The following is a 22,518-nucleotide window of genomic DNA, read 5'->3' on the forward strand; positions in this document are numbered from 1 at the left end:
CACCAGTGGCAGGATGAGGCCAGAGGAAGAGCAGTTGAGGCCTTCCTCAGTGCCCACCCCACCCTCCTCCCCAGGCCTGAAGCAGCCTCCTCGCGACCCCAAACGTTCGGTCGCCCTCCTTTGCCTGCTGCTGTTGGGGGAAAGACAATGGGGGCCGTGATGGAGACAAACAGTGCCAGCACTGGGGGCTGCTTGTGGGGCGGGGCTCCCTCAGGGGGTGAAAATGTTCTGGAATTTGATGGTGGAGGCTGCATAACACTGTGGATGTACTAAATGCCACTGAATCATATACTTTAAATGGGTGGATATTATGAATTTCAAGGTATGTGAATTATATCTCAATAAAAAACAGCCAAAAATGTTTATGGAACAAAGGTGTCATTTTTCAGCAATTAACTGTTTGGTTAACTATTGGCCCCAATGGCATAATTTTAAGGGATTTCTATTAATTATATAATGAATACCCCCAAACACAACTACACTTCCCCCTCCTACCTGGGAAATCAGATACCCTGGCCTGCTCTTCCTGTGGTCTCCCTGGGCCCCCAATACACTCTGAGAGGAGACAGAGCACACGCCCCCTTCCTGCCAGCCTCAGGGGCTAGGGTGTCCGAGGGTGCTGAGGCCAGCCCTTCAGCTAAGAGCTCAGTGTCGCGGGTCAAGGGTAAGGCTGCGCCCAGGACATGCACTGGGCCCACTGCGTCCACTGGCAGAGACCAGAGGCCCAGCATTCCGTCTCCTGACCTCGACACCAGTGGTCGCAGCAGCCAGCTGTCCCCTCGTCACATCCAGGGAAGCCAGCAGTGTTCCCCACAGCCCTGGGGCCACAGCAGAGCAGAGAAAGGCCTAGAAGCCCCATCCCTACCTTGACCTCCTGCTCGGCAGTGGTCACGATGCCCTCCCTCATGAACAAGCCATAATCTTCAAAAAACTTTGTATATTTCTCAGCGTCTTTTTTACTCTGGTCAACGAAGAATTTTATTAGCCTCTTCTGTAAAACGTCCCGAAGTTTCCTACAGAACAGAAATTCATTTAACACCGACAGGCAACTCCTGTGAAATACGAACTGAAAGGACATGAAAAAATGTTCTACCCCGTAAATAATCAAAGAAACGAAAATAGCAACATACCATTTGAGTCCAAACTGAGAAAGACTGAGCAGAAAGGAAGGGCAACCCTCAGCAATCACTGGTTAGGCGGCAGCACAGCAAGGTGCACGCACCCCCTTGAGGCGGGACGGGGAAGTGACTCCCCGCCCTGGGAGGACCACCCAGTGACCAGTAGATGTCACTGCCCTGTGTGTGGGTTGTCCAGTGACAGAAATTACACCTTAGGAAATAATCACGAGTACACCAAGCCTGATGAACCAGGATTTCACCGTGGCGCATAAATATGAGACAACTATGAACAACCTTAGTGACAGGTTAAAATGAATGACACAATAACTGCATGGCCATCAAAAATCGTGTCTTCTGATAATCTTCAAGGACACAAGAGTGTGCCCATGTTCAAAGAAAAACCAGAAAAATCCCAGTATGGGTCAATTACAGTGCTCATAGTGCACCTATGTATGCAAGGGCTGTATATTCTACATGTACACCATAATTTTCCATCTTAGGATCAATTTTGTATGTGCTATCCATGTACATTCTAATTTGGGATTTATACTAGACTATATTCATACTACAAATTTTCAAAATTGGGATTTGATGGACCAGAATGCTTATTATAGCGTTATTTAATGGCCTAAAATTATGAACAAATTTATTAGTAGGATTAGGGGCATTTTTATTTCCTTCTTAATATCTTACCTCTCCTTTAAGAGGTAAAATTACAATGTATTCCTGCAACAGCCCAGTGTAGGGGACAATAATGTCTAAAATGCATGTAAGCTTTTCCTCCTCCACTCCTGTCGTGAATGACTCAGTCCATCAGCCACAGGGCAGGACAGAATATGCAAGCATCCACACTGTGGAGGGGGAGCCTCAGCAGCCGAGGATGGGGTACAGGCCCAAGTTGGGGTGACCCTGGCATGGCTTGTCATAGCCCAAAGACCCCAGATGAGGGAGTCCAAGCTGTGGGTACAGGCAGGCCACTGTGGGCAGTCAGAGGCCAAGCAGGGTGATGGGGGCACCCACAGGAAGAAGGCAGTGGCACTGGCAGATTGGTGACATGGAAGGGGTTGGTCAAATACGTAAGTATGTGAAGAATAATGAGAGGTAGATTTCTCACATCAAAAGGGAGTTTCAAACATGGAAAAAGGGCAAGACTAGAACCTCTTGTGGAACTCGAATGGTTTTGGAGGTCTTGGTGTGAACTCGATAACGCAGACATAAACACGCGTGCAGGTGTGCGTACGTACACTGACCCACATGTGCATGCAGCCTACGCTAGAAGCCGTGACACCCCGACAGAAACGGGCAGCCCTGGTGCCCACATCTTGGCTCCTAAACACCATTCTCCACTAAAGCAGCCAGGGCTCTCTTAAGAAGTGAGAACTTCCAGGGCTAGGAAAAGCAGCAAAATACAAGACGCACCTAGCACACCTTGTGCCAGGCAAAGTGCTCAAAGTATGCAGTGCCTGTCAGAAGGGACAGTTGTCAGCCTGATGGGGCTCCTGCAGGCCACAGTGGGGACAGTTTGAGCACCAAAATAAATAACGATAGCAACAGATTATAACCCCTTGAATAAAATGGAAAATCAGTCTATGCAAATACGTTATAAATATCATAAACATAAAAATTAAATATTGTAAGTAAATGAATACACTGAAGGTTTGGTGAAGAATGTGACATTTACATAGCTTCAAGATACCACCCTGCAAAATGTTTATGAATTACAAAGGGGAAAGGAGTAAATTCCCATGGAGAAGTCTGGCAGACACCCCCGTAACCCAGTGTTAAAGTGAACATCGCCAGCAATGGGACAGATCACTTTCATAGGAAAAACAAGCCAGGAAGTGAAGTTTTGCATGAAGATTATCTGTGAGCCTGGAACCATCCAGGGCACGTCAAGGATGCTGACACAGTGTCCTGAGTTGGCACTGCCAGCGGGGGGGGGTGCCACCTCCACGCAGAGCCCGGCCACCGTGCTGGGTTGTGGTCAGAGAGCCCTATTGTAGGTGTGGCTGGAAAGGGCTGGTTCATAGCAGCCCCTTCCTAGACTCCAGCCTCAGAGGTCACCAGCCATTCCCAAATTCTTCTGGACCTCAGACTGGGCTGCTTGAGGATGTGCCTTAGACCTCGCCCCTCAGGCGCGGCCGCCCCACCTTCACGCCTGCCCTAAGCTCCTGGAAGCCCAGCCCTGGGCCCTCTCTGGCAGCCAACCCAGGCCACTGAGGGGCTTTGTCCTCTGTAGGAGCCCAACTCCCCGCTTCCTGGGGCTCACCTGATGAGAGCACTCTCCTGCAGGAGCTCCCGGCTGAGGTTCAGGGGGATGTCCTCGCTGTCCACCACACCTGAGGGGGGCAGAGCAGATCAGGATCTCCCTGTGCCCGCAGCCCTGTCCCCCTCCCTCTGCGCCAACCTCAGCCACCGCTTGGTCCTCCACGTTCTCAACTGGACCTTCATCTTCACAGCCCAGCCTTAAATCAACCACATGTGATAAGAGGGAAGAGGCAGGACAAGGCAGGCTGAGCTTCCTCTAAGCCCGTTTCCCAGAATCAGAGTGCACCAGAGCACAGAGGTGCGATCTGACAGCAGGCCAGGCAGCCCCTGCATCCATCTGACACCCGGAAAATGACACCCTGGGGTTTACGTTAAAAACTGTAACTGTAACTGTGGATAGCTAGTGCCTCTGTGTGCTAAGATGATACAAAGGTTTAAATCCAACACAATTCATGTATAAATCTGAGACTTGTAATATTTCTAAACACTGAAAAAGCTCAATTTAAATACCTCTTCGCACCCCTCCAATCAACCAGGCCAAGGTGGAGGCAGGGACGCTTCCCTGTGAAGCCTGGAACTGCTCCCCATACAGCCACTCTGTAAAGGTGGCCACATGCCCAGCCAGTGCTGCAGCTGCCCCCACGCAACAAAGGTGGCCTCTGAGAGCAAGATCAGTAGGTGCTTTAGAAGTACGGTCGGCAACATGGGCCACACGGGAAGCCACTTGGGGGCACAGGGCTAACAGTCCGTGCTGCTGAGCACGGCGGACCACCATACCTCGGACGAAGCGCAGCCACTTGGGCAGGATGTCCGTGGCCTTGGTCTGGATGAGGACTTTGCGGCTGTACAGCGCAATGCTGGAGCCCAGCTCACGGCTCACATCAAACATGGATGGTTTCTGGGGGCAAGGAAAGGACAGCATCAGGGAACAATGGCAGAAACCCCCTCAGCTGCAGGAGCAGAACCGAGGGCAGGGTTCGGAGAACCCACCCTTCCCCAGGCCAGCCTAGGGCTGACAGATGTGACAAATCCAGAGGACAAGGAAGGCCATGAGACTGCTCCCCGCACCCGCCCCTTGCACCCTCCACCCTGTCTGCTCTGGTGGAAGCCTGAAGTCCAGGGAGGACAGCCAGACGACACCCCACACCACGGCTCTGCAGCGGATCGGGTGGTCGCTTCCCCAACCCACTCCCTACAGAGGACGTAAAAAATGAAGACTTCCCCGTGCACTCAGCTAAAACCTTGCTCTGGGTCAGGGGCCAGAAAACCAGAGCTCACAGTCCAGATGTGGTCCACTGTGCATCTCTGTGTAGCCTAAAAATGATTTTTATATTTTTAAAGGGTTGGAAAAAATTTTAAAAAGGCATATTTCATGACATGTGAAACATATATGAAATTCACATTTTGGTGTATACAAAGTTCATGTAGGTAAGGTCCAAACCATGGCCTGCAAAGCTGGAACCAGACACTGGCTGGCCCTCGTGGAATGTGCCTGCTGATCCCTGCTCTACCTTAGAGCTTCACAGCCTGTAACTGCATAATGTTACCTGGGATCTTGTTAAAACGTGCACTCTGGGGCCGAGCCTGTGGCGCACTCGGGAGAGTGCGGCGCTGGGAGCGCGGCAACGCTCCCGCCGTGGGTTCGGATCCTATATAGGAATGGCCGGTGCACTCACTGGCTGAGTACTGGTCATGAAAAAAGACAAAAAAAAAAAAAAAAAAATGTGCACTCTGCTCAGGCCACACTTGGGACAGTAAGGACCAAGCACAGCCCTTCCCAAAATGGGCATTAATGCATGAGGGACGTTACCAGGGTTCCAGTCCTACAAAGGCAGGAAAGCCTGGGTTCTTTTTGGGGGTGGGGGGTGGGGGATGGAGGGGCCGCTGGCTGATACGGGAATCCAAACCCTTGATCTTGGTGTTACAAGGCTGCTTCTCTAATCAGCTGAGCTAATTGGCCAGCCCAAGGCTGGGTTTTAAGCCCTGAGCAGGTTTTACTGCAGGCCTTGTCAGAGCTTCAACACGCGAACATGAACTGTGAACCGTGAGAGTCTGAGGGGACAAGCAGGAGCATGCGGAGTCCACCAAGGCAGCCGACCTACCACAGACCCCTCACAGAACTGCCACACAACCCAGACATGCACCGCCTGACGGCTAAGTGAGTACAGGCAGCTGCTCTGAGGGCCCCTCCCTGGACACCCGGAGCCAGCCTCCGGTCTACCGACCCCAGGCCCAGGCCTGCAAGGCCAACCCCTCTGCTCCATGCTAAAAGACATTGCAGAAAACATTCCCTCATTGTGCATGACTCAGTGAGACAGAAAAAATCTTCTCTGTTCGCCATCCAGAGGCAGGAGTTTCTCCTTTGCTCCATGCTGCCGAGTCAGATGTGTGATGTGTTTGCCCTGAGCAGTCCCCATTTGGGGAAAGTGCTGCCAATGCTGAACTGCTGGGTGGGTGCAGGGTGCCTGCTCCAGCGGGCAGCAGAGGCCACTGAGCAGCCCCAGCACCCAGGGCCAGGCTGGGGCCTGAGTGCCTCACCGTCTCGGGCACATAGAAGATGCTCCGGATGTTGAGTGGCGCGTCCGTCTTGTAGTGCAGGGTGTAGCGGGGCTGGTCGTAAGCCTGAGCGATATAACGGTAGAAGTCCTCGTGCTGCCCCTCACTGATATCTTTGGGCTCCATCATCCAGATGGCCTGGATGTGATCAACAGGGGGCATCGTGTTTAAAACATGTCTTCCCGATGACTGTGTAGAGCTGAGCTACTGGAGCACAGGCTCCCAGACTGGCCTCCTGGGACACGGGGCAGTGGTCTCAGGGGCAGACCCCCCCACCCGACTATCTCCAGCCCCACCCACACCAGCACTGGTGGGGGTGGGGAATGAAAAGGAGACACATGAAAGGCTCTGGAGCAAGTGCCCTCCCCAGGACAGTATGTCTGGAAGGGCCACCCAGGAGGACGACCTGAGGGCGCCTGCGAAGGGTAACAAACACTGCCTGTCAGCTGGGAGATAAACACAGCATGGCTGTGCACACAGTGGAATGCTACTCAGCCGAGAAAAGGATGGAAGCACTGAGACGTGCCACCCGTGGCTGAACCTTGATGTCATGCTCAGTGAAAGCAGCCAGTCATCAAAGACCATGTACTGTATAATCTCATTTGTGTGAAACATCCAGAATAGAAATATCAACAGACCAAAAGGAGACTGGTTGCCTGTGAGGGCAGATCAAATGGAGAGTGCCAAATGGGATGGGGGGCACTTTTTGGGGTGATGAAAATGTTCTAAAAATGACTGTGGTGGTGACCACACAACTCTGCAAATACTGAAGACCACTGGACCATATGCGAAACAGGTGAACTGTATGTGTGGGAATTACTCCTCAACGAGCCCGACCTCATGCGGCAGGTGCGCATGGACTGGTGTGGGGGGGGTGGGGACCCTGCCTGTGCCCTGTGACTCTGGACAGTGCCACCCAGGCTCACTGCTACCCCCCACCCCGAAATGTGCACATTTGTCTCCATGGCTGGCTGAATCCTTCAAGCAGCTCAGGGTCTCACCTGCAAAGTGTTAATGCGCCTTCCGTTAAGGTACAAAGGGAAGCTGACAAAGTTACTATACTTTGTTACCACATCTGGAAGAGAAAAGAAACAACGACAAATACAGAAACTTCTAGAAACAATAGCTTTGATCTGGCTCCAGGGTGGAGCACAACCTGCTGGGAAGGGAATTCCATGCTGTGTCCTTTTCACAGGTGCAGAAACCAGGGTGCAGCAGGTTCCCGTCCCCCCTGCCCAGTCGCACAGTGATCCCTGGAGGCCCAATCCACTGCGAGACTGTGAGGCCTTCTTGTGGCAGAAATACAGATTAATGGGCTAACAGTGAATGCCGGAAAGTGCTCAGCACCTTCGATGAGTATTCAGAAGGACAGGGAAGGAGAAAAGCAAACACAGAGTGCCACCTCCCTCTGGCTCTCCATGAGGCCTGGGCTCAGAAGGCCCCACCAGGCAGGCCGGGGCCAAGGGCTGCCATCGTCTCACAACATGACTTTGCCAAACCCACCAAGTTGCTAAAGCCTAAGGGCTCCACGAAGAGACAAAGAGAACAAAACCTGCGTATGCCAGCACAGCCTGCCTTCCAGCTCCACGGAACAGAGCCGGCAGGAATTGTGTCCAACACAGACCTAGCGGCCACCCCTAGAAGCCCAGCCCTCTCCCGGGTCCCGCAGCAGCTCCGCCTCTCACAGCTCTGCCCACAAGTCCCTCATCCGGGTGGAATCAAGTAAAACATGCTAGCAGGAGACTGGCCCAGCTGGCCACCACACATGTCCCTGGAGCCGAACCCAGGGCCCAGGCTCCCACTCACCTCGAACCCGGGCCTCGCTGGTGAACTCTCTGCAGTCTGCCTTGAGGTGGATGATTATTTTTGTCCCGGTTCTAACTCCTGAAGCTTCAGCAATTTCAAACACTCCAGAGCTAAGACACACAAGGAAAAGGAAAAGCCAGTTCCAAGTGTCACTGCCTACAAAATCTCATCCAGCAAAGTCAGTCACCTTTCCTTAAGATCTTCACAAGGACAGCCCAAACCAAAATGCAGGCAGGGAACAGAAGTGCCCGTCTCTGACCCCGGCAGAGCCCCTCAGGCCACCACTGTGGGTGGGGTGCAGAGCGCTGTGGGGTGTGGGGCATTCCAGCTCCCTCAGGGCTCCTCTGCCTACCCTCTAGGAGAACCTCCTGGGCTTATATTACCAGAAGGCAGGCCCAGCGGCACGGGTGGGGCCTTGCCAGCTCCGAACCAGCACCAGACGCCTGGGGGGAAACAGAGTCCGGGCCCTATGCTGTTTCTGATTTTCTGGCAGAGGCCAACTGCCCCTTTAGAGGAGCAGAAACCATTTCAGAAGTGCAGGAAGACGGGATGGACCCCAGACCGGGCCTTGCTGACACGTGGGCCCATTCACTCTGAACACTGCTTTCATGGAATTTATGGAAATCTTAGTTTTGACTGAGAGGAGATGAGCTATGCTCCGGCCAGGCCTCCTCTCTGGCTGGGCTGCTAGACACAGTCAGCAAAGTATAACTCATAAATGAAGCTTTGAGCCTACTGAAAAAAAACGCTTAAATTTGGCTAAGGTACCGTTCTCCTCAAACATAATCTGAAGTTTTTTTGGAACATCCACCTATTCAACCACGTGCATACTGCAGAACCAGTCTCTGAGAGAGCACACCTCAGCCTGGCTGGCATGGAGCCAGGAGTAGCCTGCTCTCTGCCCTGGGGGAGCTCCCACAGAAGGAAAGCCAGAGGAGGCCACTTGCAGAGAGAGGACAGGAGAAAGGCCCGTCCTGCAGCCAAACCACTAAAGGAAGGAGCTAGGTCTGGGACGGGGCCGAGCATTCCAGAGCACAACACCTGGTGACCAACCACGTGGGACCGCACAGACACCGCAGGCCAGGTGGAGCTGCAAAAGTCACTGGCTCCCCAAAGCTGGAGAGTCAGACTTCATGTAAAAAGCCCAGATAATGTCCATTTTTATTTTCTGAAGAAAGTCTAATTCTTTCCAAACTCAGTGGTAACTGATTCAGTTGAATTCCAATTTGCACATCAGGAGACACTGGGCAGCAAGCGCTCCCAGGATGCGGACAGTCCTATGTGGGGTAAGCCCGCTCCCCACTCACCCGTCTGAGAGCCACTGGTAACCCAGGCTCCCCGGGGCTGCCGTGCGGGAGTAGACCTCCACCCTGTCAGCTACCATGAAGGCCGAGTAGAAGCCCACTCCAAACTGCCCGATAATCTTGCTGCTGGCCTCGGCCTGGTTCTGCAGCGCTTCCAGAAAGGCCTATGGGGCAAAGGTTGGTCAGAGGAAGGACTCCCCTCCTTCCCCAAAAGCACAGACACCATGACTTCCTGTCAATGTTGCCCTAGCACATGCTGATATCTCATTCAGTCCTTGAAACCACCACCTAAAGCACTTGTCCAGCCCCATCTTATACACAGAGAGCCAAGTCACAGACAGGTGAAGCAACCTACCCAGGAACCCAGCTGGCAACATGGCCTGGGTCGATATGCAGGTGCTGCCTGTCGCAAACAAGCAGGTCCCAACCCCAGGGGTGGAGAAAGAGGCAGCGCATCCTGAATGTTTGGACCCTACAGATCACTCAGTTAGGGAGGAGACGCTTCTACATCTGTCTTCTGCATAATGACTGCGAGATTCTAAGCTTTGTGGGACAACAGTACAAACCAAATACATGCTTCTACACAGTGTTCCATGACACTTAATTATTCTAATGTCATAAAATTTCCTCAGATTAACTTAACTAAAATGCACACGCTTACTGCTCTGACCAGCACTGTTCAATACGATGTCCTGCAATGGTGGGAATGTTCTATGTCTGCCAGGTCCACCGTGGCAGCTTGCTGACACATTTGGCTGTTGAACACTTGAAATGTGGCTAGTGCAACTGAGGAACTGAATTTTAAATTTAATTTTAATATGTTTAAATTTAAACAGCCACATGTCACTAGTGGTTACTGTACGGAAGAGCACAGACTATCCTTGACAGAAATATAACAAAAAACTTAATGGGGGGAAAAGTCACACTTATAGTAGTCTTTTAAACGTAAAAGTTTCTGTGAATCACCAAGGACCAGCAGCTGCACTGTTTTCACGCACCTGGCAGCAAGCGCCCATAGGTACCACTTTGCCTAACAAAACCAAACGGGAGAGCACTCGGTCAGCAAGGGGAGACGCCACAGCTGCCAAGGGCCACGGGCTTCAGCCTGGGGTTGGTACAGACACTGCTGAGGAGGAAGACTTGACCGGCCACATCAAGGCTTCCCACTGTGGGCAAAGTCACACCAGTAGCCAAACCATGCCCCTGATGCTGGCTTGTCCCCACAAAGCAGTCTGACAAGAACCATCACACTTACAGATATCAAGGCCCGAGCTTATTCTAGGGAATGGTAATGTCTGAGAGGAACGGAACTCATCTCTGTGGACCTCTTCCTGCCACGCCCGTGCAGCCCAGGGAGTCACTGAGGGAAGACTATGCAGGAGAGCGCAAGACGCAAAAGGCACGTTCTGGACTCAGAATGACTGCCTTTGAGCCTATGGTCTGCCGGTTTCTAGCTATGGACAAAGTACCTGTTTCAGTCTCTTCATCTATAAACTGAGAATGCTAACAGAAACTATCTCAAGGTCCCTGTGACGCTAAACTGAAATGATGTCATCAAGGGTCCCCACAGTGCCCACTGCACGGGACACACCTGATCACGTTTTTACCTAATCTGGCATTCAAGGCACCCTTACCTGAACCCTTGCACCAGAGGAAGAGGCAAGGCAGGGAATGTGCTCACCTTTGACCCTGATCTGGCGATTGTCCCCAGGTTGGACACCAGCTCTTCTTGTGTCATCCCGATGCCAGTGTCCTGAGGAGAAAGACACTCTAAGTGCCAAGGCACTGGCACCTGGGGAATGGGGTGAGGTGCGTGGACACCCCAGGGGCTCAAATGGCATCAGTGACAATGGCCAGACAGGGCCAGGAAAGCAACACCATTTGCTCCCCAGAAAAAATAATTCCACTCACATGGACCCTACCACACCAGAGAAAACCAGAGGGATAGGAGAGCAGAAGGTTTGTTTATTAAAAACCATCCTGAGAAGAAAATATTAAGTTGGCAATGTATAGGAAAAAGTACAACTCCTCCATCCCCAAGATTTCGCCTCGTCAACACCTTCTCCCTGGTTTGGTTCTTTAGGTCACCTGCTTCCTCCTTTGATGGCTTCATTGATCTGGTGGAACAATCCGGTTTAAGAGAATACAAACTGTAGGAGGCATGCGTCAAGAGTGCAGCTCCGCAGTGACGGCCCAACCCCTGCTGCCACAGGAAAAGCAGGGACAGAGTGACGGTCTCCCGCCTCTTGGCCAGCACCTCTCCTGGAGTGCTAATATCTCTCACTTGGGAGCCCCAGATCCTTCTGGTCCTGTTGCAGGCTGCTGCAGTCTGAATGCTGGTGTCCCCCAGAATTCATACATTGAAAGCTAACCCCCAAGGCCATGCTGTTAGGAGGTGGGGACCTTGAGAAGTGATCAAGTCATGGGGGTGGAGCCTTATGAATGACATAATGGCTGTGTAAAAGAGCCTGATGGAGCTCGTTTACTCCTCCACCAAGTAAGGACACAGAGAAGGTGCCATCTATGAGGAACAGGCCCTCACCAGACACTGATGGCGCCTTGGTCTTGAACTTCCCCGTCTCTAGAACTGTGAGCAATACATTTCTGATGTTTATAAGTTACCCAATCTAAGGTATTTTCTTACAGCAGCCTCAACAGACTGAGACACAGCCAAAGCACCTGTGAAAACTCAACGAGGTCTAATACCTACCACAGGATCTTCCTTCTTCAAAGCCCGCTAGGGTCACATTTAGAGGTCCTCCCTTCTATACTACAATAACGTACCTGCAGGGCTGGCTGGTTAACTCACTTGGTTAGAGTGTGGTGCTGATAACACCAAGGTCCAGGGTTTGATCCCTGTACCAGCCAGCAACCAAACTGTAAAAAATTTTTAAAAAATGAGCAAAAGCCCTGAATAGATATTTCACAAAGACATACAGAAGGCTAACGAACACATGAAAAGATGCGCAACACCATTAATCATTAGGAAATGCGAATTAAAACCACAAGAGATACTACTGTACACCCACTGGAATGGCTAAAATTAAAAAGACCAACAACATCAGGTGTCGACGATGACACGCAGTACCCGGCATTCCCTCACTGCTGGCAGGAAGGTAAAGTGACACCCACGATGGTGAAGTTTGGCAGCTTTTTGTCAACTTAAACAGACACCCACCTTACTACCCAGCAGTCCCGCTCCCAGATATTTACCCAAGAGAACTGAAAACCTACGTCCACACAGAGACTACACTCCATTGCTCACTGCAGCTTTACTCCTGACATCCCCAAACGCCCATCAACGGGTGAGCAAACCGCGGCACATCCACACCCACACTTCTCAAAGTCCTGGCACATGCAGCGACGTGGGTGGGTCTCAAAAGCACTGTGCTAAGCAAAAGCAGACAGACTCCAAAGACTAAAACTGTGTGATTCCAATTATACAAAGTTCTAGAAAATACAAAACTATAGTGACAGAAAGCAGGTCAGTGGTCGCTAGGGGCTGGGAAGGGAGGAGGAAACTGACTGCAAAGGAACCCAAGGGAGCATAGGTGCTGGCACAACCATACAGGGATCACACAAATGGACACACTGGTCAAAGCCCCGAAGCCCACTGAGCTGCGTGGCATGCAAATCATACCTCAGCAAAGCTTACTTAAAAACAATAACAACAAAGAAGGGCAGACATACACACACCAGAGAGAACGAGTGAGCAGAAAATGACCAGCAGGGGGGTCCTTACATATACGTGTACACAAGCACTCACACACCCCTTACCCTAAAAGGAAGAAAAGTTCAGGAATTCTTCTTATAACAACCAAACAAGCAAAGGATGAATTCCTTGGTTAGCAAAAAAAGACAAACACTTCCCTGAGAATGAAAGAAAAATTAAGATAAAAAAAAATGTTAACTATTTAGAAGAAAGGGGAGAATTAAGGCAAAGTCAGAGTGAAAGTGAGAGACAGGAGACCCTACCCCTCACAGCCATGGGTCAGGCCCTGTTGCTGTACGGGGAACCGACAACCTGATGGCCTTTGAAGGCTGGGCTGGTTCATAATGGGGTTTTTCAGGCATGGCGACTGGTGGCCCCCACTGTGCTAGAGCAGGACACAGCTTGTCTGCAGCAGACACGTGTCATTCATGTGCTCCAGCTACTGATAACGAAGTCCTAAGCAGGTAAACTGAGCTCACTCTGTAGCAGCAGATAGCAAAATGAAAAATGCTAAGCCACATTTGTCACTCAGGAAATGCAAGTCACTCGCAGCTGGTCCAGGGGTGGAGCAAGAGCTCTCCCTCAGGCCTTTGAAAACACACATTGGACATGCCACTTTGGCAGAGCATTTGCCACTACCCAATAAACTTGAACATGCCCAAACCCTACAATCCAGAAATGCTACGCCTAGTATATATCCGAGGATATATACTATATAAACTCCTATGCTTGAATATAAGGAGAACCTTACACAAATGTTTACAGCAGCATTATTTGTAATAGCAGAAATAACTCAAATGTACAGATTATATAAATGATGGTTTATTTATACAAGGGAATGCTCTATAGCTTTCCAAACTGCAATAACTGAACAAAAGAAGCAAACCACAGAAAAATACCTCTTGTATGATTCCTTTTTATTAACAGGCAAAATGAAATAATGTATTATTCAGAGATACAAACACAGATGGTGAAATTACAAAGAAAGAAAGGAAATGATTGTCACAAAAGTTAGAACAGCAGCTATTTTCTAAGTGAAAGAGCTGTGACTAAGGAGGGACACACTGGGGGCTAAGGTTCCAGAGAGTTCTATTCCTTAATCTGGGTGGTGGTTATATGAGCGTTCTCTTTATTAGTCTTTTCAACTTCTACATGTTCTCCCAAAATAAAATAAAGTAGAACCACTGTATAAGTTTCTACCACTATCCAGCCCTTCTCAAGGAAACGGTGGAAAATGAAGAGAAGTACCTTAATGCAAAAGTTTGCCACCTACTTCTTAAATCCTCACTACTGCAGCCAGGCAACTGAGGTCAACATCAACAGTGGTACGTCATATGGACAGCGTGTGCCCTTGACATGCTGTGATAAGAAGGGCACTTGACCTCTGTGCTCTTCCTCCCAAAAGCCAATACCCCATTCTGATCATGAGGAAAACATCACACAAATCCCAATGGAGGGGAATCCTACAAAAAATACCTGACCAGTTCTCCTCAAAACTGTCCAAGTAATCGAAAATAAGGGAAGCCTTCACTGCCAAGAGGAGCCTAAGGAGAAAGGAGGAGTAGATGTCATGTGGGATCCTGGACGATCCTGGGACAGAACAAGGACATTAGGGGAAAAGCAAGAAAGCCCAAATAAAACATGGATTTTAGTTAAGCATAATATATCAACGGTGGTTCATTAACTGTAACCAATGTAACATACTAACGTAAGATTTTCGTCATAACGGAAACTGGGTGTGGAATGTATGGAAACTGTACTATCTTTGAAATTTTTCTGCAAACCTAAATCTGTTCTAAAATAAAAGATTTAGTTAAAAAAAATAAAGTTGAAGTACAGGGCTCTCAGATGTAGAGAAAGATTTGTTGCCAGCAGACCCGCACCTTGAGAGACTTTAAAAGGAATTTGTGAGGGTTCACATCAGGTGTATATGTAAAATAACTGACATCAAAAGAAAGAGATTTTTTCACTGGGATAATACTATTATAAGATTCTTACATTATAAGTGAAGTGGTAAATATTAATTCAAGCTAGACAGGGATAAATTAAGGCTACATGTTTTATTCCCTAAATCCCCTAAAAATAACAAAAAGCAAAGTAGCTGAAATGTCAGTAGAAGAGACAGAATGGCATATCATTTCTGATATCCCACAAAAGCCCTTCCTTTACTAAAACTTTATGTAAGAATAATGTATCAATAGTGGTTAACTGTAACTAACAGAGCATACTCATGTCAGGTGTTAAGAATAGGGAAACTGGGTGCCAGAGGGTTATAACGGAACCCTCTGTAGTATCTGCTTGAATTTCCTGTAAATCTAGAACTGTTCTAAAAAAGAAGGAAAGAAGACAAAAACAAACAGACATCATATAAACGGTCCCAGTGCAGGAAGCACTGGCCCGTAAGGACAAGACCCTGGGGGACCAACAATCAAGCCCAGCTGCCTCTGCCCACCACATCCATCTCCCAACAAACCCTGGGCTGGCAACAATAGGGAAGCGCAGCATGCCCCTTTCATATGCCACAGCCCTGTGCCTCCAGCCCTGCTCACAAGGGCCAGCTCATGGAAAGGCTGAGAAAAGAAACCCACTCCCCACCTGATCCTTGTGACAAAGCAACCATGACAAGCAACCTACACACACCAACGTGGCTCAGCCTGGATCCTCTAATTCTTTCCCCAAGAGGGAGGATATGAAGCTAAGACCACCCAAGACCCTTCCTTTAACTAAAACAGCCATCCCTTCGCAAGTTCATTCATTTATTCATTCAGCTGGCACAGCCTTAGAAGCCAGCCAGCACTCCAGAAAAAGATGCTCAGACCCCACCAAGGCCCATCCTTCTACCTCTCCACAGAGTCGTAAGCCCCCCCTCCCCAATTACACTCAAGACCCTGGGACAACAGTTCCTGAGGCAGCAGTCTCAGGGACACAATGTTCCTGGGGATCATGGCCTGATGAACACCTGTTGCCTGTCTAGCTTTTTAACCTTAAAATTTTCACAAGGTTAGAACAACCACCACAAATACTATTTCATCTAAAGCAAGACTGTCATCCAGACAGTGGGCTGCTATTAAAAATAGTACCACAGAGGGCCGGCCCGTGGCTCACTCGGGAGAGTGCGGTGCTGATAACACCAAGGCCCCGGGTTCGGATCCCATATATGGATGGCCGGTTCGCTCACTGGCTGAGTGTGGTACTGACAACACCAAGTCAAGGGTTAAGATCCCCTTACCGGTCATCTTTTAAAAAAAAAAAAAAAATAGTACCACAGAAGGGCTGGCCAGTGGCTCACTTGGGAGAGTGTGGTGCTGATAACAAGGCCGTGGGTTCGGATCCCTATATAGGGATGGCCAGTCAGCTCACTTCGAACAGCGTGGTGCTGAAAACACCAAGTCAGGGGTTAAGATCCCCTTACCAGTCATCTTTAAAAAAAATAAAATAAGGGGCCGGCCCATGGCTCACTCGGGAGAGTGCGGTGCTGATAACACCAAGGCCCCGGGTTCGGATCCCATATACGGATGGCCGGTTCGCTCACTGGCTGAGCGTGGTGCTGCCAACACCAAGTCAAGGGTTAAGATCCCCTTACCGGTCATCTTTAAAAAAAAAATAAATAAAATAAATAAATAAATAAATAAATAAATAAATAAATAAATAAATAAATAAATAAAATAAAATAAATAGTACCACAGACTATTTAATAACATGGGGAAATATGCGTCATAAGGAGGAAAGCACACAAAAAAATTTTTAAATATGAAAAGAGTAAGTTAAAAAATGTTTAGACATGTTAAAAACTGCATACACACCAAATGGACATATCCTAAAATGTTACTAGTACTTATCTTTCGATGATGGGGTGATTTTCAATTTTCTCCTATTCTGCTTACCTGTGTTTTCCAAATTTTCTATAATAAATGAGCACTATTTTTACAGTAAACTAAAATAAGAGTTATCATAACAGTAAAGATGGTCAGCCTGTCACTTGGAGCCTCAAGATGCAACTAAAAGACGGGTATCATCTCCCCTAGCAGGGCTGCTGCCCCACAAGGTTCAACCCAGTTACTCTTCGCAACTAGCATGGCATCCCAAGAGGCTAGAAGTCTTCCGTGTGCCTGGACACTGGGAAGGAGGTACCTGGATAGTGATGGTGCCTTTCTCAGCGTTGGTCTGCAAGTGAATCTCCATTTCTGGCAGCGTCTGGCCGTCAGCCACCAGCTTATGACGCAGTTTTTCCAAGGCATCACTAGCATTGGAGATCAGCTCCCGTATAAACACCTACAGGAATGGAAACAAGAGGGCTGGAGGATGAAGCATACTAACTCTATCTGGTTAGCATTTGCAACAACTGTTAAAAGTCAGAGAATTGCCACTACACACTCAGTTCTCTGGACACAAAGATTTTCTGCTTTAGTCAAAGGCAGTGCCTGTGGGCAGGTCACAAAATTACTAAAGGTGGGTAGCTTCTCCTGACACAGCTCCATGCAGCAAACTGACTCCACTGATCTTTCATTTCAGGATTTTCACTCAACCCTGAAGTTGTGTCTATTAACTCAAAGTCTGTGAAGAACCCTGTGAGAAACCATTTCTCCCCCAACTCTTGCACAGGGATGACAAATAGCCTCCCCCCACCTACCCCCCAACATCTTTCTCTCCTACTCCATGAAAAAAGATTCACTGGCTTCACTCCATCTAGTGCAGATTACCAAAAACCAGACCTACCATATTTTGGAGAAAAAAGAGCCACAGGACCCAAATGTCCTTTCAGGATCTGAAAAGCACCTTGACCTCAAACAGAGCTTCCATCTAAAGTACGCTACTACACACAGGTGAGGGGGGGGAAGTGGGGTGATCAGAACAGCTGGAAGTTGCTGGGATCCATGAATATAGAATTTAGTAGTACTAGACCTGGAAATATTTTTTTGGAAAGTCCCTTTTAACTCTGTGATAGTGTGTTTTACTCTTCTCCAAAATTCTTTGCATTCTAGCAATAATTAGCAAGTAAACAATGATGGCCTATTTGCTTTTTTCTACTTTTTCCATGTTCTGTCACCCTAAATAAGTTTTAATCTCCTCAAAAGTCCCCTTGTAACTCCTCCCTGCTCTATACCACACAGGGAAGAGGACTCTTCTTCCTCCAGCCACCAAGGCCCCCACCGCTCCTGGAGGTGGTCACACCAGGGGAAGGGGCAAGTAAGCACAGGGCCTCAGCGCACATCAACAGCCTACAGGAACGGATCTCAGCAGAGCACCCAAACCAAATTCTGGCGGACTTTTAAAATTATCTGCAAAATTCAATTAATTTCCAGAGTTGATCGGGCCCAAAGAATCATCTGGTTACACTTACCATGAAACTGAAACAGATTTTGGTAAAAATACTCTGGCTGGTAGCTTAAGATCAGGATCCGTCCAAAATTTAATGCATTCTCACAGCTAATATATTATCTGGAATTTCCCCCAAATGGTATAAAAATAGTTTTGCCAAAAAAAACCTTGCTGGCATTGGAGCCATTAGCAAGTTCCGTACCTCTTTTTCTGAGTACAACGAACGGGCGACGATGTCCAAAAGCTTCTTTGTCTCAGCCTGGAACTCGTGTTTGGAAACGGAACCTAGTAATGAACCACAGACACAACCAATAAAGTTTAACTTCTATTTTTGTGGAAGAATATGCTACATAACATTCAAAAGAATGTTTAAGGTTATGAGTTTTAAACATTTTTGAAAAGAGTGAAGAGAAAGAAGGAAGTAGACAGGAACAAATCCTCTCAGGTAAGGAAGTCCTAGGAGCAGAATAAATCCAGTGGCTCCTCTCCACGGGGAGGGTGTACGTGGAACACGTTCTCCCACCACGAAGGCCAATCACACCTTGGGTTACCTCAAGTGGATTTCCCAAAGTGTGTGGTCATGAGAATTGGGTTGGCTCTAACAACCAGACTGTGGATCATATTCTTCAAAAAAGTGGTTTCCAAATTAATTATTTAAAAAGCAAAATAACAAGAAAACCTCACTTCTCTTCTTAACTCATCAAAGATCCCGTTCTTGTTGTATCACTTAAAAGCCAGAAATGAAACCACTTCAGGACTGGCTCTGAAGACCGCTTTTCTGTACTTGCGAGTGGATGAAAAAGAAAACTTCAGAATTCAGTCCTGCACGAGCTGGGCCAGCTTCCATGATTATTAGCAGATGTGCCGTGAATCACCACTTAGAGAAGGTACCACACGGCAAATTCGCGGGTGACCACCAGAGGGGGCATAACACACCAGCATAAAGTCAGAAGCGCATTGCTGGGACAGAAATGGAGGACATACCATTCAAGAGAACGTTCCCTACCACCAAGACCTTTACACTTCTGAAGTCAGGAGGCAACTCTGTCAATCATGGCCTCTGCCTCAAAAATTCCCCCTTACAAGCCGGCAATGAACCAACAAAGACTTCCCAGACTCAAACTTGGCTGAACACACTACCCTGCACACTCTCTGTGCTGCTGATGATAGAGTGCAGGGGCTCCTCCTTCTGGTCCTCAGCAGCCTGTGTGCTGTATGGCCGTCCAGTGTGGAAGCTTGAAGCCAGGTTTGGCCTGGGGCTCCTAAACTGGACTGTGCTCCTCCATGGACACAGAGCTGGTTTTCCTGAAAAGACAAACGTGCAGAAAGATGAGAATTAGTAAGACATCAGAAACAGAATATTCCACATGGTTCACATCTAGCCTGTCTAGCAGAGCTAATGTCAATTTCTCTAAGTCAGGCTGTTGCTCAAAAGAAAAATCACAAGGGCTGAACACCGTACAGCTGCTGCTGTTTTGGGCGATAATTTTCATGACAGGCCCACACACATGTCAAGTGAAGATGACGGGGCAGATCAGAGCCTCCACACACAGCTGTGGGAGGTGGCAGGTGCCTTCTGACACCACTGCCCGCGTATGCTCCCCAGGGGAGGCCTTGTATGAACCACTAAACCCAAGCATGCCTTGGTCCTCATAGCCCCTACCAGAGCCCGAAATAAACTGATGGGCCAGCCTTCTTAACTATGTAATTCAGGGAAAAAAGGAGAAAAAAATATCCTCCCAAGAGAGATACAAAATTTTAAATGTTAATATTCTGAAACAATCTTGTCATCTTCTAAAAGTTGATCCCTTTTCCTTGGCTTTTCTGTCCAAAACTATCAGAGTTTTTAAAAATTAATCTATTCCAAAAACTGAAAAATAGCTAGTGATCTGTTCCACCCTGTAGCCAGGAAGCGGACTCAACACTTGTTTTCTGCAGCTTCCTGCTTAGCCCAGGGGGCCTGGAAACCCCCTGGTGCAGCACAGCCAGGAAAGAACAGTGATGCATCCACTGGACACTGATGTGTCCCCACTCTGGTGCTGTTCAGACTCATCCCTAGCCTTTGACACTACAGAAATCATGCACACGCCTGCACCTGAACCAGCAGCATGGAACCCATCCTGAGTCGTCACTCCAGACTCCCGGGGCCACCATGCCAGGTTGGTCAGCCAAGACATTCCTTGTGAAGGCCTAGCCCTAAATGAGCCGTACCTGCCTGTTAGATGCTGCCCCTCTTTGTGAATTTTCAATAATAGAAAGGAATGACGTAGAATGCCCAGAAATAAGTTGAAGATTTTAAAAATTAACATACCCACTTGCACGTTGCAAACAAGGTATAAAAACTTGCCTGTTCTTTAGGCTCATTCTAGGTTTAAAAATAATACAACCCGAGCTTTTACCTCTCTGCAGAATACCTTAAAAACATCTATCCCAATTCAGAAAATATTCCATTTCCAAAGAGTGTAAATATTTAGTTTTCTGGACCTACCTAATTGTATTGCTTAAAAAAAAAAAAAAAAAAAAACCTGGGGTATTTCTTCTGGAGTTAAATGATATTTGGTATTAGAGGATTTCACAGTATACACTAGGCCAGGGTGCAGTCTACACTAGCCCCTGTGCCCCCAACTGGCCCCCACCCCAGGCAGAGCCAGCTCTTGGAGCGCAGGAGGGATGGGCCTCAGGGCCACCCACAACCAGAGCCTGAGTGGCTGCCCTGCCTCACTGCTCCCCGGGAATAGCGTCAAGTACACACTTGGAGATGTGAGACACTGTGGACCCTCTGCTTTAAAGTACAGTGGGACTTCAGAAAGTAAAGCAGTGAGGATGGGAACAAAGATGTTTGAGGGAGGTAACACCCAAATTCAGCCTCCAGGACAAGATCTGGATTCAAGTTCTGCCCAGAATACGACAACTCCAGGACACACCAATGTGAGTGTCAGTGTTTGGGCCTCAGACTTGGCTGAAGGGAGGGAGGGAGGGAGAACTGAAGGAAGGCAGGCCTCCAGAGGAAGACGAGCAGAGAGCCCCGTGACCAGGGACTGCTAGTGCCCTGTACTTTGTCCCATACAAGCAACCCTGTAAGCACTGCAGACACTGAAGACATTCCCACTGCAACGCTCCTCCCGTAGGAGAGGTGGGCCACCCCCAGGTTTGCTTTGCCCATGGGTCACCTGGCGACAACTCCCTATACCTTGCCACTGGAAAGGGCAGAGATGTGGCCTTCTGGGATCTTCGTCCAAGCAGTGACATCCAGGTAGCATTTATATGGTCCCCATCCCCTGCTCTGGCCACGTGGCTCTCAGGCCCATCCCTCATCCCTTCGTACCTCAGTGAGTTCGAAAGCCTTCAAACTGGTCTCCTTGCCCACAATCCACTCCTGAAACTTCTATATAGTCATCTTCCGACACTAATTTCCTCATTACTTACCAGATCTCAGAGGACTTATTTCTGTCTACAACCACATCAACACTAAATGCTTTGGGCCAGGATTCTAGACCCTCCATCCATTAAATCCCCTGACCCCTAGAACCCTGCCCTCTCCTGCCCGGACTGGCCCCTCGTGCCACCTCTGGTGGTCACCACGCAGGAGGCCCCACCCTTCCTCCCTGCACCACCAAAGCCCAGCTGTGACACGTGAGGAGCACTTCCTAAGTTCCCGTTCCCACACGACCAAAAACATTAGGTAAGAAACACACCCGCAAGCAGAGACACCGGATTTCCATGCTGGTGAATTTTACTTGGAGTAAAGTAATTCTCAGTCCACTGCATTTACATAAGAGCAGGAGAACTGACCATGTACCCCACTTTCTGTCCCACTCTTGTTCTGCTCACAGAATCCTTTCCTCACTGTCTGTCTTTTCTTCCCCTCAGAAAAGAACAGGTAGGCCGTACTCCCCCTGACTGCCTCTCTTGGCTCAAAACCATCCTACACCAACAGGACACCAGAAATCCTGAGATTGAGCAGCTCAGAGGCTGAGGGCCCTTGGTGCTGTGGCCTCCTGGGAGCCGTCTGCTCAGACCTGCCACAGAACAGGAGGGACAGTATACGGATCTTAGAGATCACTCCATTTTAGCAAATATACAGCTGCTTATTCTTTTTAACGCACACACAGCATTGCAGTGACGTGGCTAAGTATTTCACTAGTGGCCAGCTGATGGACACTTAAACTGCTTTCAGTCTTTTGCTATTAAAAATAATGATCCTGAGTGCTAAAGAGTTATCTACTGTGCACTATCTTTTATGGAAGAAAGGAGGGGATAAAGGAAAACATCCATGTTTCTGTTCATTTGTGCAAAAAAAAAAAAAAAAAAAAAAGCAGGAAGGATGAACCAGAAACTAAGTGAGATTGTGTATTTGTTTCTTAGTGCTGCTATAACAAAGTACCAAAAACTAGGTGGTTCAAAACAACAGAAAGTTATTCTTTCACAGTTCTTG

The 22,518-nt window shown here is 48.6% G+C and overlaps 1 protein-coding gene across 1 annotated transcript in view; it reads right to left on the reverse strand.

The window, feature by feature from the left end:
• TRAP1 (TNF receptor associated protein 1) overlaps nt 1–22,518 on the reverse strand; it is a 55,670-nt gene that overhangs the window by 7,331 nt on the left and 25,821 nt on the right. Inside the window, exons 2-12 of the mRNA XM_063099446.1 lie at nt 19,224–19,388; nt 18,286–18,368; nt 16,896–17,036; nt 10,734–10,805; nt 9,056–9,216; nt 7,749–7,858; nt 6,944–7,017; nt 5,925–6,080; nt 4,164–4,284; nt 3,388–3,457; nt 866–1,013 (exon numbers count right to left, since the gene is read on the reverse strand). Of these exons, the coding sequence (XP_062955516.1) occupies nt 866–1,013; nt 3,388–3,457; nt 4,164–4,284; nt 5,925–6,080; nt 6,944–7,017; nt 7,749–7,858; nt 9,056–9,216; nt 10,734–10,805; nt 16,896–17,036; nt 18,286–18,368; nt 19,224–19,388 (1,301 nt within the window). The remainder of the gene's footprint in view (nt 1–865; nt 1,014–3,387; nt 3,458–4,163; nt 4,285–5,924; nt 6,081–6,943; nt 7,018–7,748; nt 7,859–9,055; nt 9,217–10,733; nt 10,806–16,895; nt 17,037–18,285; nt 18,369–19,223; nt 19,389–22,518) is intronic.

The sequence above is a fragment of the Cynocephalus volans genome, chromosome 6, assembly GCF_027409185.1.
Source record: "Cynocephalus volans isolate mCynVol1 chromosome 6, mCynVol1.pri, whole genome shotgun sequence".
Taxonomy (NCBI): Eukaryota; Metazoa; Chordata; class Mammalia; order Dermoptera; family Cynocephalidae; genus Cynocephalus; species Cynocephalus volans.